The sequence below is a fragment of the Talpa europaea genome, assembly GCF_964194135.1.
Source record: "Talpa europaea genome assembly, chromosome: 12".
NCBI lineage: Eukaryota > Metazoa > Chordata > Mammalia > Eulipotyphla > Talpidae > Talpa > Talpa europaea.
This window is the reverse complement of record NC_140079.1, coordinates 92,115,750-92,131,244: the sequence shown is the minus strand read 5'-3', so window position 1 is coordinate 92,131,244 and position 15,495 is coordinate 92,115,750. Positions and strand designations below refer to the sequence as shown.

At 48.4% G+C, this 15,495-nt stretch overlaps 1 protein-coding gene across 1 annotated transcript in view; it reads left to right on the top strand.

Moving 5' to 3' along the window:
- The window catches only part of VPS35L (VPS35 endosomal protein sorting factor like), a gene marked incomplete at both ends in the record, with an annotated part of 95,763 nt that overhangs the window by 53,680 nt on the left and 26,588 nt on the right, over positions 1 to 15,495 (top strand). The window contains 4 exons of the mRNA XM_084250228.1: positions 1,230 to 1,293; positions 3,381 to 3,479; positions 5,036 to 5,113; positions 5,905 to 6,019. Coding sequence (XP_084106354.1) covers positions 1,230 to 1,293; positions 3,381 to 3,479; positions 5,036 to 5,113; positions 5,905 to 6,019 — 356 coding nt within the window. The remainder of the gene's footprint in view (positions 1 to 1,229; positions 1,294 to 3,380; positions 3,480 to 5,035; positions 5,114 to 5,904; positions 6,020 to 15,495) is intronic.

Sequence of the window (15,495 nt, the reverse complement as noted above, 5' to 3'; positions counted from 1 at the left end):
TTTACTATCTTTCTTTTCATGACTTCATGCTTTCAACTTCATGGTTAGTTGTAAATATTGAAATACTGAGACTTTTCATAATAAATGCAACCAATAGACTTTTGTTGGACAAAAATAGAAATAAAGGCACAAAAAGCATCCTGTAGTAAGATACTGGTTTTGGCTTATGTAAAATAGGAGGTTTATTTGTATCTTGTGGAAAGTGTGAGACCGGCAGGTGGGGAAGGACGCTCTGCCTTAGCACATCATCCAGCGACCCAGCTTCCTTCTGGCTTGATGCTCTGAAATCCCAATGGGTGTCGTCCTTGGGGAAGGTGGCCTACCTGGACCATGCCCATTTGTAGCCTGTGGGCACTGGAGGGCAGTGGTTTTCCTTCAGGGACGCAATGTGCAATGCTCACGTGTCTGCATCACCTGCATCCACATCCCTTAGGCCAGCACTGTCATATAGCCAGACCCTCCTGCAAAGGGTCCTGGGAAATGTAGTCTTAAAGAATGCAGGGACTGTTGGTTTTTAGAGGGGAGGGCATGCAGTCTTTGCCAATACCTATTTTCATTTAGAACAAAACAACAAACAAAAAGCTTCATTCCTATTTTTTCTGGACTCATAAAATTGTTCAAAAATAAACCTGGGAAACTATTTATAGACTTTCAGATGTATCATGGAAACTCTAAGGACTTGAGATTTTCTCATTTATATTTGTGTTCAATTACTAATTAAATTGAAGTGACTGAGATGTGTGATTGCCTTTAGGATACATCCCCAAAATAAATGGATTGATAGATGGAGAGGGAATTGGATGGTAATATAATAAAGCAAATATTGTAAAATGATAATGATAGGATCTTGATGGTGGGTATGTGGGTACTCAACTATAAACTCTTCCAACTCTGCTACATATTTGAAATTTTTGAAAGTGTTGAGTTCACATTTTTCTGAAGTATACGGTATTTGCAGTTGGCCTTTGCTGTCCAAATTCCAAACAAGAGAAAGCTACCTTCTCTTAAATACATCTTAAGAACAACATCTTAGAAAGGGGTGAGAAACTCACTTAAATTGTTAATGTAGATTACATATTTCCAGCAAAAGGCACAAATATAGCCCGTTGGGAGTTTTTTAAGTCTAGAAAATGCAGAATGTTCTTCTTACGTTGCTTGTTATGTCTTTTTTTTTCTTTAGAAACTCATTTATTTTCTCAATGTTAATTATGTACAATTATTGACTTTAGTGCACTCACTCTTGAGGATGAGAAAAGAATGCTGGCATATTTGATTAATGGATTTATCAAAATGGTAAGTATTGGGGAAGAAGTTGCTGTGCGCTTGGCAATGCGATGTAACTGTTTATCCTGATGCTGGTAAAAATAGTTAGCATTTGGTTCCCTGGTGCTTTCATTTTTACTGAGATGAGATGAAATTAGAAGACATCTTATATTAGCCAGCACTCTCCCGGGGGGACAGGGAGCCAAGACAAACTGGCTGAAGGGAAAAATAAAACAGGGTGGGAGGGGACTTAATTGGCTCACATGACAAAGAGTCCAGGGTGGGGCTCCTGGAAGGAGCAGCTGGGCTGGGGTCCTGGCGTTGCCTGCGTGTCCTTGGTCTCTCGGCGTCCCTCTGGCAGGCTCTAGGCTTCCATTCTTCCAGCTATGCTGCCCCAGGGAAGGGCTCCAGCAGAAGTCCTGGGCTTGGGTGTCTTTGGGTTGATTTGGATCATCGGCCCAAATTGCTCCTATAAAGGGAAGGAACGCTTGACTCGCCACGCTCTGCACACATGCGCACCTGGGCTGCCAGAACGGGGAGAAGGGGGCCTTTCTGAAGCCCCTGATATGCATCTCATCAGATGATGGTGAAATGATGCTGGGGTGCAGAATGCCAAGTGTCCATTCTTGTCTGTTTTTGCTACCCACAGCTGCCTATCAACTCACCCCCAAATTCCATGGCCTTAAATGCCAGGGTTTTATTCATTCTTACATTCCTTTAAGAATGTAACCAGGCTGCTCCTGTGGCAAGGATGGGGCTGGGGGCCCAGGACAGCCTTGCTTATGTGTCTGGGGTGATTCCTTTCTTGTCCACGTGACCTCTGTTTCCATGGTTCTCTCATCATGCTGTGTCTCAGCCAAACTCTTAGGTGGTGAGGGTCCAAATAGAAGCTGCAGGACCTCTGAAGGGCAATTTAGAAAGCGCATGGTGAGCAGGGCTGTGTCCCACCACACTGCATCTGTCACAAGTCACAGGGCCAGCCTCCCGAGGGCAGGAGAGGCAGCCGCTGCCACCAGATGGGACGCATGCAGAGGGACACTGCGGAAGCACAGCAGCGTGGGTGGGATCACTGCCACCCTCTTTGGAAGCCACCCACAAGGGCATCCCAGCCAGAACAACCCTGGTCCCCATCTTTGCTGCTCAGGGCTGAAACAGCAGCTGCCACCAGCATCCTCTGTTTTAATAGAAATGTCAGGACAAAGCTGACCAAGATAGAATTAATAGATCACTTTGGAAATAATCTTGAAAATGTGACTCAATTCAATGATGGTGGTCGATTTAGCTATCCACCTGACTGTGGGCAACATGGCAGTTTTGAAGAAAATTCAGGATGAACCTTTCCCTTTCCATGTTACAAAGTGGCTTTTACCAGGTGTCTCTCCTGTGCCCTGGGTTTATGCTGATCACGTGGCACTTAACCTTCTGTGACTTGGTCTGCAAGCCACCAAATTATAATGGAAAACAAGATGTGAAACCTGATAGCTATAATGCAAGTAGCAATGTTAAGCCTCTTCTGGACAAAAACGGTTGCTGTAGCAGTAAAGTTTGTCCTGCTAACAAGCTGTTCATAAATTTGAAGAAATAGCAAAAGAGGGGATTTTGAACATTGGAGAAACTTCCATCTATGGCTTAGTAGCCCCCCTGGAGGTGCGAGGGTTGGAATTCCCACCAGGAAGCAGAAAGGTGTGACTCTCACTAGAGAAACCCTCTCCCTACCCAGTGGCCCCCAATAACGCAATTTATGTTCTGTGAAAAGGCCACAGCGGACTCACAGCATTCCATTATTTCCTGTCCAGTGGTTTCCTTCTAGTCTTGGGAATTCCTGTTTCCAGCTTGAGATTCTGTTTTTTACCCTTTGGTCTTTATGTTCTACTCCAATGCCCATGTCATAAAGATGAAGTGGTAATAGTTATATTTAAATGATAGCTGGATGTAAAACCTAGTTAGAGTATATGTGTGTGTGTGTGTGTGTGTCTGTCTGTCTGTCTGTCTGTCTGTCTATGTACCCTTTACATTTCTACCTATTTGTGTTTGTGGGACTTTTGGTGACTTGTCATCACAACACCCTCCCAGCCACACAGAGATGACATTGTCAGGATCTCTCTCCTGGATTCTAGGTTTCCTTTGGCCGTGACTTTGAACAACAGCTGAGTTTCTATGTCGAGGCCAGGTCCATGTTCTGCAATCTGGAGCCTGTACTTGTACAACTGATTCACGTAAGGATTTTTATTCAGCCCTTGCTTCTCTGAGTAAATATTTATTGACCACCTATATCAGCATCAGTTTTAATCTGGCTTTCCTCTGGCCCCTTACTGCTTCTGTTGCCAGAAATGTAGAAGGTGGTTTCTCAAAGATCAAGCAAACTGACTGCTTTGCCTAAGTCTTTAGTGGTTTTATTGACCTTTTTCCCCCTCTGAATTTGCATATTCCCCTTCCTGCATGCCAACAGGAAAAAGCTAATAGAGTTGCACTGATTATTTAGTTACAGAAATACTAATCCAGAGCCCTGTGGTATGGTGGAGTCCAGACTTCATGGGTCACAGCGCCTTTCTGTAACTTCAAGTTACCTGCAGGCCAAGAGGCATAAGTAACAATTCTGTTTGTTAAGAAGTCAATGTCAAAGGACTGGAGTGTTTATGCCATAGTTACACTGTAGCCCTTGGAAACAACAATGTCCGTAAATTGAGAGAAACAATTTTTTTTTTTAATTTTAGTCTTAAATAGCTGTAATTACTGATGAAGTGTGCATTACCTCTTGGGCACGCCCTGTCTCCCACTTCGGAATCATGTTGGACACCACTACCTTTATTTCCTATTCCAAGGTCATTTTTTTCCCCTATCGATTTTTGCACAGTACTTGTATTTTATCACAGCAGCTGCCGAAAACTCAGTTTCACAAAGATTTGCCAGCACTGCAAGAAGTGTAATGTGTTCAACGTATTGTGATTCAAAGCTGTTGAATCTGTGAACTACCTCACACCAGTGCTTTGCAGTGTTCAGCAACTGAGTGTTGCTGTGTTTTCCTAAAAAAATGTGGTGTCTCTGTGAGTTTGCTCTGACGACATCGTGGGGTATCATGGTACACAGTTTGGGAGCCATAGGTTCAAACTTTGCATATTTGTGGAAAGGTTTCCTAAGACTCTTTAATTGCTTCATGAAAAATCAAGGAGAGTGAACTTGTTGGTTATCAGCCCTGCAGTATTACTATACTAAGACTTGACCATAGAGACTTCATCTGTAAGATGGGGCAGAAATAGACCCACCTTGTAGGAATTTGGGGATTAAATGAGCTAAGGAACCACTCTTAGAACAGCAGCTAGTTTGCTGTAAGTCACACCATGGCTGCTAGTATTATTGTTCTTATGGTTATAGTGAGTATCACACAGCTACATGGTATGATCTGCTTTCAGACTGGGACGTTTCTCTTAAGTCCTCTGGATTCGTAAGCTTCATGTGTGGGATTTGTAGAAATAGAGTGAGTGAACCCTTGGCTATTCATTAAACCAGAAAATGATCATTTAGACTGCTGGTTGATAGGCATGACTAGCTCACTGAGTGCCTTTGTTCTTACCCTCTTGGAGATGTTTGCTCAGGCTGAGATTGAATCAGGTCTGATGACCCCTTCGCATTTCAGGTTCAGTGCTAACCAGTCTTCGTCTCAGTCAGTTTATTCTTACTGACTTGTATGCAGTTAATGTCCCAATCTCTATGGATGACATTAACCAGCTACCCTTTTTATTACCTTTTCTGTTTTATTTATTAATTAATCCAGAGTGTAAACCGGTTGGCAATGGAAACAAGGAAAGTAATGAAAGGAAATCATTCCAGAAAGACGGCTGCATTTGTTCGGGTATGTTCTAAAGATAAGGCTCGCGGACTTTGAACTCCAGTGAGTCATTTTGTTTGCAAGTTTCTAAATTGCTCTTCCCAGAAAAAGACACAATATGGGTGGTTTGGTATTGATTTTCCAGATTCTCTTTTCCTTGTATATCTGTGGACTAATTTTCTTAATGTTCTCAAAAGAAAGGATCAAAAGAGTCTGAGTCGTGATACATGTTACAGGGTGGTGGTGGAGAGATGGATTTGCAGTTTTGTGTGCCAGCTGAATGATCTCTCTGCTATGCCAGTAACTACAAGGCCTGGTGCCATTTTCCCTCGTGATAAGTTCTCAACTTTGAAAAACAAAATTCAGCTTCTTGTATGCGGCTCAAAATTTTATCAAAGCAAAACATATCCCTGCTTTTAAACTAGAAATCAGACCAAAAACAGACAGTGAAAAATAAGTATCCCAGCCCTGCCCTTCCTCACCTCTTACCTTTCTCTTCAGAGGAAACCACCTCAAACTCCCCTCCTGCCTTGTTGAGCAACCACCGTATCTTGAAGTCATTGGTTTGGGTGTCATCTCTACTTCCTACAATGCCAGATGAGGATTTATTTTCCCTATACCGCTGCTGTCCTTACTCCCCCCCACCGCCAAGAGTCACTTACAGCAGAGCAAGAGGGAAAAATAGGGGTTTAAAATGAGAAGAGGAATCATTTTAATCATTTTTACTTGAAAGCACATGGTGGGTGAGCAACACAAGTGCCAGTCTGCTGTGTGGCATTGCCCACGTCACCTGCTTCGCTCCCCCTTTCTTCCAGGCCTGCGTCGCCTACTGCTTCATTACCATCCCCTCCCTGGTGGGCATCTTCACCCGCCTCAACCTCTACCTGCATTCCGGTCAGGTGGCCTTGGCCAACCAGTGCCTCTCCCAAGGTAAGCCCGTCTCCCTCCCCTCCCTCCCTCCCTCCCTGGCTGCTCAGGGAAGCTGACTCAGCGCTCTGTGTGTGTATGTGTGTGAGTGTGATTGTGTGTGTGAGTGTGATTGTATGTGTGAGTGTGACTGTGTCTGTGTGTGAGTGACTGCATGTTTTGTGACTGTGTGTGAGTGTGACTGTGTAGAGAAAAGAAAATTTAAAGTGATCACTAAATGGTGAGTTTTAAATCTGTTTCTTTAGTAGAAACACCTTGGACACACACGTTTATGACCTTCCTGTGAGGAAGGGCAGGTAGCTCAGATGTCTGAGGCTCAGCGTGCTGAGAAAATTCTAGAAGTCAGGACTGCATCCTCACTCTTGCTGAGGTTATGTGTGTTTAAGCCCCAGAGACACACAAGTGGAGTCTAATCATCAGTAAGTACCCTCCAGCTTGCTGTTGGCAGGGAGGTTCTGCTTAAGGCCCCTTTCTGCACTGAGTACAGAAGCTGTTGGGGAGAAGGGATGTGGTGAGAGGGATTTGGGGGTGATAGGGAGGCGAGATGAGGAGGGGAAAGAAGCCACAAAGGGAGCCCCAGGGGGCAGGCTGCTGCTGGGGCAGCTGAGATGCATTCCCACCTGGGGGTGGGGGCGCTGTCAGCAGCCTCAGTGTTACCGCACCCACAGGGCGAGAAGAGGGCTCTTCACCCTTGGCTCCATCTGTCCTTGACAGAGGGCTGCTTCTGCACCATCAACACCCTGGCACTTGGCCTGCTGGGCCCAGAGTGAAAACCCTCCTGTGGAGGTAGCATGGCCATAGGGTGCCGGTCCTTGGGGAATGCCTGTCAAGGCTGGCAGGAAGGCAGGGCCCCGGCAGCTCAGCAGTTCCGGGAGCATTTGTTATGTGGTGAGCCCTTTGCAAGTACTGTCTCATTGCATCCTCCCAGCAGCCAATGGGGCCACTCCTGTGGTTGGGTCCTGGCTTCCCAGGTGAGGAAACTGAGGCAGGAGTTGCTAAGAAGTCTGCCTGGGTCACTGAGCCCCTGACCCATCTCACTCCAGACCATGACCTTTCCCCACTCCGAGAGCACAGCAGGTTTTGAACGACACTGGTTAGTTCAGCATTGTTTTGTTGGAATACTGATGAGGGAAAAGTAGATGTGGCCCAGGTCCCTGTGGGCAGCTGGCACCTTCTCCCCTGTCTGTGTGTTTCCTCTGCTCTCCTCCCACATCAGCTGCTGTGCAGGTGAGGCTCACCAGTGTCTTGGTGCCCCGTTTGAGGTGAGGCAGGTGTGGGTGAATGGCCCTGCTGTGGAAGGGCGTCCTGTCCAGGTGATACCTGGACTCTGAGCTGCAGGGATACCCCAGCCTTCCACCACTCTGAACTAGAATAAGCAGGTTGGAAAACGAGTAAGGAAGACAGGTGGTGGTTTCACATCAGCTGTGTTTTGAGTCTTTAGAAGTTTGGAGATGTTTTTGTGACCAGAAATCTGCTCTACTTACCTCTTGTCTCTGTCAGTCAGCCAAGGGTCAAATTGGTTTTGTTCTATGTCATTTTGCTTAAAGTCCCTGTTTCCAAGAACCTACTAACATGCTGTGAGGACTCACCATGTGTGCAGTGCAAACAGTCAGGAAGGTCCAGCGAATAGTTTGGGGGTCTCCGTAGCACAGTATGCTGTGGGAATGATTGTATCCTCCCCAGCCATCTCCCCCGACATCACAGCTGCGCCTGGGATAGCGGCTCAGCCCCGGCCCATTGGGTTGGGCGGCCTCCCCTGTCCCTTCAGGATGGCAGCTCTGTTCTCTTCATCTGTATCTCCATCCCCTGGCACAGCTCCGGGTGTTGACGTCTTCTGACATGATCACTGTCCAAAAACCTTTTCAAACTCTGCCTGACTTTGCTCCAGACTCCTGCTACCCAGCAGCTTCCCAGAGCATTTGGAATTAAGCCAAGCACCTTGCCTGCGAGCCCACACGTGACCCCGAGCCATTTGCCCCTGTCCTCATCTCAGACCACTCTGTAGCCACGCTGGCTTTTTCTGTTCTTTGAACATACCCAGCTGTCCTCCAATTGCGTTCACTGTTCCCCTTTTCTGGAGCTCTCTTTCCCTCAGGCACTTGCTGCTTTTCTTCTTCTTCTTCTTCTTCTTTTTTAAAGATTTATTTATTTATGCATACAAGAACTGAGGTACAGTCCACAGGTGCGGGGGTGAGAGGATTCACCAGAGGCTGAGTGGGGAGCAGGACAGGCAGATCTACTTTAATCCACTGCTGAGGGGAGCAGCAGGCGAGACAGGAGGTCTGCTGCGCCGTGTGGGTAGCTCCTGGGTGAGGGATTGAACTCGTGCGGTGGCTGCAGATAGCTTCATCGTGCTGAGACTTAACCCCTGCACCACCGGAGAGGCCCTGTTTTTCTTAATTTTTAGCAGGCTAGAGATGAGACTCAGGCCTCTTTTCCCTGTCCACTGGACTGCACCTCCCTGTATGCCCGCTCCCCACCAGTCTCCTCACTCTCGTCGCTGCACTTACCCTGCACTTCTTGCTGTGTGTGCTTATTGTCTGAATGCCTCCCTCTCCCCACAGGGACTGCAGGTCCCAGAAGAGCAGGTCCTCGTGTGTCATAAACAGGGAGCTTCTCCTAGTGCCTGCCTGGCGAGGAATGATGGGTTAGCCAGAGACCAAATCAAGCAAAAATGAACAGCTATCTCATGCACGGCTGCCAGCGCCTGCCAAAAACCCGAGGGTGTGTGACATGAAGATTAGATGGCACGTTAGGCGTTTAAACCTCCTGTAAACTTGCTCGTCCTATAAAGGATTAGAGGACCCAATGGGAATACGAATTTGGCTTTGCCAGCAGTGCTGGGAGCAGGGGGGAGCTGTAGATGCCAGAGCTCGGAGCTGCAGCGGGAGCTGTGGCAAAGCCACGTCTTGCTGTATAAACTCAGGACCGTGGCCTTGATGTAGGAGATCCCAGGCAGGTTTCTTAGGACCAGATGCCCTTTCGTGCTGTTAAAAAAAAATTCCCAAGCTCAATAAAGGCCTCTCAAAGGAGAGGGGGGAGTGGCTTTTCCCCTGTCCTGCTGCCCCCGGACGCCCTCGCCCACACAAGGGACAGCAGCGAGAGGACCGCCTGGTCCCCTCACGCCAGTCATCGACTCCCTTCAGAGTAGCGTGCGGGGCTCCTCACCTGCCTCGACCCCCACTTCAAGCTCCTGCAGTGGAGCAGGGATGTGGTGTCCGCTTCTTGTTTAATAATTGATCTGATGATTGTTACTCGGGTCTCTAAATGCTGCGGTGCTAACCTTAAAAGCCTATTACTGTTGTTCTGAAAGCCACATGCAGCAATTGCTGGCCAAAATAAATAATGCATTCAATTACTGAGAAAGAGAAGGCTAAATATAAATTAAATGAGGCTCGTGGAAATGAGTTTCTTTTGTTCGCCTCCCCAAACATCCTCTCTCTCGGCTGGTTATGAGCCCGCCACCCCTTTCCTTTCCTGGGCTCCCTCCATCCAGCCTTGATGGTGTCTTTTTTTTTTTCTCAAAGATTAATTTTTATTTATTTGTGCATACAAGAACTGGGATGCAGGCCAGAGGTGCGGGTCGGGGGGTGGATGAGAGGATTTACCAGAGACAGAGTGGGGAGCAGAACAGGCAGATCCACTGAAATACACTGCTGAGGGGAGCAGCGGGCGAGACTGGAGAGGTCTGCTGCGCCATGTGGGTAGCTCCCTGGCTGGGGATCTAACGCACGGTGCAGTGGCTGCGGACAGCTTCGTAGTGCTGAGACTTAACCCCTTGCGCCACCAGGGAGGACCTCTTGGTGGTATCTTTGTCAGTCTGTGCCTTATCTTTTCCAGGGCTGGGTCTGGCCCCAGCCTGAACCCTTGATCAGGCGGGTGCAGGCTGCTGCTGATGGCTTTTTACCGGGGAGGTTCATCTCCGGCTCTTGGGACCCGTGGTGCAGCACAGACTGGCCGCCCAGGGAGTTGGTCCAGAGTCATGTGTTCTCCTCCTCGGTGCCCCTGTTCTCCCCCACCCTGCATTCTAGAGAAACAAAGGTCTCTGAAAGTGGTCAGGTGATGTCTGTTTATCCTTCCTTTCAGCCTCCTTATCAGATACCTTCTTGCCCTTGCTGTCAATGGTTCTTTCTGGAAGATTATTACCAGGCCGTATCATGAGCACATTCCCTTGCCCCTTATTTCTGTTATTTCTTATTTACAGTTTCTAATCGCAGAAAGGAGGATGTTTTATGATGGAGGTGATGTTTAAGGTGGGCTTTAAATAACGTCATGTGTTTACCAGGAGGATGTGGGAAGGAGAGAAGAAATAATGGGCCTTTCAGCTAAAGACCTGGGGGTGTGCAGTGACGCAGTCTGTTTGGCCAACAGCTGGATTCAGGGCTGAGGTCCTCATTAATGTTGACTCACAGGTTTCCTAAATGCAGCCCTGACGCTACCCCTTATCAGCAATGCCTTGGAGAAGTCAGCCCATTGTGCCTTGGTTTGCCCGTCTGTAACGTGGAGATGATGCCAGGAAGCCTGTCCACTGTGGATTAAATGCAATAAGGCACAGCACTCACTTTGCCCACTGGCGCACAGGACACAGTGGCTGCTCAGGAGATAGTAACTTAGCTTAACTGTCTTTAAAAAGACAAAGTGTGCTGTGTGAGTTTGGGAGCTAACTGTACCTAGGGCGGCTCTGAGGTTTCAGGGTCTGGAAGCCAGCTGGCTCCTCATAGGCAGACATTTGAACAACATGCAGGAAGCTGGTCTTGGTTTCAAGATTAACCAGTCAAATTGCCCTCAGAATAAGCCTGCAGTACCTCCAAAGTGGAAAGACTAGAATAATTACGCGGAACAGTGATAAAAGGAATGCTTTTTTCTTCTCTTTGGCAAAATGTTTATTGAACTTTGCATAGCGACGGGTCTCTCTTGTCATATCCTAGAATCCAGGATTTACCAGTTTCCCAGTCTGGGGATGGGTCTCCCAAAAGTTCCTGCCGCCCTCCTCCCGATTCTGAGTGGCTCCAGGTGGATCAGCCTCCGCTGGGGCCCGAGTCTCAGTGAATTGCAGGCGTCCTCCCTGGGGCTGCCTTCCCACCAGGCAGCACCCACATAGCCGGGAGCTCCGCCCAGTGAAGGACTGTCTTCCCCTCACATCCCCCACGGGCACTGAGTACACCTGCCCCCTCCTTCTTTTGGGAGTCCCAGCCCTCAGTGATGATTCCTGCCTTTAGGTCTTCCCCGTATGGGTAACACATCTCCTTAAAGAGGCTGGCTTCCGTGAGCCAGGGAGGCTCAGCCCCCTCCCAGGGCTGTGGGAAGCGAGCTGGGAGGTGACTGCAGCTGCTACTGCCTGGCCATCTGCTGCTGAGCCTGAGCGACAGCAGAGAACGCGAGCTTGACAGGGCTCAGCTTGTCAGTCCCTCACTGGTGATGCAGGACCCTGTGGGGGTTCTGGACCGGCCCCCAGAACCACGCCTCCATCAAACCACGCGGCCATCACAGTGGTCCCTGTGGAGACCCAGTCAAGGGTAAAGGCCTCTGGCCCCCAGACTGGTGCTGGCCTCACTCTTCCAGCCGCTACTAAGGGTAAAGCCATAAAGTCGGCAAAGGAAGAGGCGAGCAGACGGGAGGGAACGAAAAGTAAAGTTTTAATAGGTAGCGCTCCCAGGCGGAGACTCGCTAAGTCATTCAGGGACCCGACGAGACCGCGTGCAGGACCAGGCACCGGGGGTTTTATGGGGGGGAGCTGACGTGTCATTCTCCGCCGGGTCTTTTCCTTTTTTGGCCAGGCTTTTCGCCGGGCGCCTCCCTTCGCATGGGCCAGGTGGCTCCACCGGTTTGCTTCCCGGCCGTCCCATTCCCAGAAGCCGGGCCCCTGCACTAAGGTGGCCGCCATCTTCCTCTACTCTAAAGAATGTGGGGTTTTTTGTTGTTGTTGTTCTTAATGATGATGCTTTTTCCCTCCTACAGAATTCTCTCCCCCTCTTTTTAAGTTTTACTTTGCTTCATTTTTTGCACCTGCATCTTTCAAAGCTCAGCTTACAAGTCATATCTTAAGGAAAGCCAGACTTAATCCCCCAGCTCCCTCCCCCCTTAGATAGCCCCCTTCAGATAGCTTATCCTGTCAGGCATCTTATCCTTACCTCGTGCATTTTTCCTCATTGTACTTATCAATGTAGTGATGAGGAATTGTCTGCTTCTATCCTCAACAAGAGGTTTTATCAATAATTAGCTGTCACATCCCGGCCCCTGGCTACCAGTGGCTGCTCAGTGAATGCTGACTGAGCTGTGACTGTGATGAAATGGTGGACAGTGTCTAGTAATACTGATAAATGAAGATGGTGCCAAGCCTTTCATAGTGTGTGGATGTAGCTACTAAGCAACCTGCTGTTTGGGAGCAGGTCCATCAGCCCTCTTAGCAATTTGTAAAATAGTTTCCTTTCATATTTAAGATTCAAGAAAACAAGTTAGGGTTGAACAGACACCGAGACATTGAATGGCGCAGTGGTGCTGGTTTGGTCTGTGAGGGGCTTGGAGCATAGAGGGAAGGCCCGACCCGCGAGCCCACTGGCTGCTGCAGGCAGTGGTGGCTGGTGGAGGCCCCTGGGGTAGTGGTGTGGACAGAAGTTTCTGTTTCCTCTGAAGGAGTAAGAAGCAAATAGTCTCTGTTGACTTACCCAGTCTTGTGGGTTTATGCTTAAGGTCATATTTACTGGTTCTGTTGAAAGACCATCCCCTGAGGAATATGTTGGATGTTTTCTCAAACCTGGAGATACCACAAAGCAAGTCATTGTGGCTGGAACATTTCTTGGGGGGGAGGGGAGTAAGGAGCATGAAGCTTGTCACCCACATTCCGCTCTGTAAGTACAGTCTATCCACCTCAGGGAGTGTTAGGACCCAGGGTAGATGGCAGCTCCCAATGGCCACCCGGAAGAGGGTGAGTCTTCCCCTGCATTCACACAGCCCCTAAAGTGGGCATCTGCGATTTGCTTCCTCCTGCCAGCATTTCTTTACCGTTGTTTTTACAGGCAAATTGCTGTTTCCAGCACAGAAATGCACTCAGCAGGGAAGGCAAGTCTGTTTCAGCTATATGAGGCAGCGCGTGATAAATGTCATGCATGATGTTAATGAATGAACCAGGGAATTTTAGAAGAGAAAGACATGACGCAGCACAGAAGAACCAGCAAGGTGGGCTGGTGGGGAGGTGTGTGCTGCAGAGGCAGAGGGCATTGGAGGCTGAGGCAGCAGCTGGAGCACAGGCCCTGAGGCTGGAAAGGGGGTGCATGTGGAAGGAATGTGTAGGTGATCAAGTTGGGAAGATAGATGGATGGTGACAGAGCTGAATTTGCTTGGCAGAGCAGTTCAGTCGTATGCAGAACCTGTTATTTCATAGGTGGCTTATGTTCATTTTACAAAGAGAGAAACAGGCTCAGAGTGTGCCCTGCCGTGCCTAGGAGCATGCAACGCCCACATAGCCTGATCTGACCAAAGGGCACCCTGGTAGTTAGGTTAGTTACACCACGATAAGCAGTTTTATTTCCAATCCTGGGGGGGGGGGGTGTGTGGTTGCCAATTATTATAGATTGAATAGTCAGTAAACTTATTTAGGAAATAAGCAACGAAAACTGAGATAAGGGATACCTAATCCTTTCTGCTTAGGGGAATTCGAGCCTAATAGTTTTCAAAGAGACCATGACAACCTCAGTGAGCCCAGCAGAAAGGGGTGACAGTTCTGCAGCAGCCCCGAGATTGGTGCCACTGAGGTGAGACTGAGGTGCCGGACTCAGTGTGTGCACCCCAAGCGATGCCAAGATAGAGAGGTAGCGGTCGTGGCGCCTCTTGATGGCACTGCTGGAACCGAGGAGTAATTTATACATCCCAAGTGGACTGCCCGCCTTGTGTTGATGTGCCAAGTGAATTTAAAGGGCAGTCTGCATATAAACCAGATTGACAAAATCAAGGTTAGATGAAACTGTCATTGATAACAATTGAGCATCAATGCTTAATTTCAGCAATTAAGTAATTGTCTCTAGGCATTCGTATTTCTTTAAATCTTGCTGTACAGTGTGTCATCAAAACAGTGGTCCTTAAATCCTCACATTTAACTATTAAAGTAAATTCTATTACAAAAGCATACTTTAGGCCCTCCCTGGTGGCGCAAGTGGTTAAGTCTCAGCACTGTGAAGCTATCAGCAGCCAATGCAGCATGAGTTCGATCCCTGGCCAGGGAGATACCCACATGGCACAGCAGACCTCTCCTGTCTCTCCCACTGCTCCCCTCAGCAGTATATTTCAGTCAATCTGTCTGTTCTGCTCCCCACTCACTCTCTGGTGAATCCTCTCACCCCCCCCCCCCCCGCACCTCTGGCCTTTACCCCAGCTCTTGTATGCATAAATAAAAAATCTTAAAAAAAATAAAAGTACGCTTTAGTAATAGTATTAAATCTCTATAGATAATGTGCCTGTGACTAATAACTTGGCCATTTGGACTTGAGGTTTTCTTTCTTTCTTTTTTTTTAAATTTATGTTTTTATGCATACAAGAGCTGGGGTACAGGCCAGAGATGCAGGGGGTGAGAGGATTCACCAGAGACAGAGTAGGGAACAGAACAGGCAGACTGACTGACTGAGATACACTGCTGAGGGGAGCAGCGGGTGAGACAGGAGAGATCTGCTGTGCCATGTGGGTTTCTTCCTGGCCGGCCAGGGATCAAACTCATGCTGCAGAGGCTGCGGATTGCTTCATAGTGCAGTGCTTTACCCCTTGCGCCACCAGGGAGGCCCAGGACTTGAGGTTTTCCCCAAAGGTACACGCTCACTTTGGTCATAGACAATCTTTATCCGGTCAGGCTGCTGTAATATCAGGTGGCTTAACAGCACTGTGGCTCACACATACCCCGGTTCTGGACGCCAGTCATTCCAAGACTAAGCCTCTACCAGATATGGTATCTGGTGCGAGCTTCCTCGTATACACATGACTGTCTTCTGTCCACGTCCTCACAGAATGGAGGGGGTGAGGGAGCCCTCTGGAATCCCTTTTGTGAGGGTACTAAGCCCACTCATGAAGGAGGCTTCACCCTCATCATCACTGCCAAAGGCCGCACCTCTTCACACCATCACATTGAGAATTAGGATTTCCACATAAGAGTGTGTGCGTGGGGGGCAGGGAGAAGAGGGGACTATGGGAGGGAGGCACAACATTTAGTCCATAACCCAAAGTTTGAGCAGTAGGGTTTGTCCTGAAACTGCATTTTTTTAAAGATTAATTTATTTATGCATACAAGAGCTGAGGTACAGGCCAGAGGTGTGGGGGTAAGAGGATTCACCAGAGACAGAGTGGGGAGCAGGACAGGCAGACTGACTGAAATACACTGCTGAGGGGAGCAGCGGGCATGACAGGAGAGGTCTGCTGCGCCATGTGGGTAGCTCCCTGGCTAGGGATCAAACTCGTGCTGCAGTGGCTGCGGATAGCTTCATAGGTTGTGTCTTAAC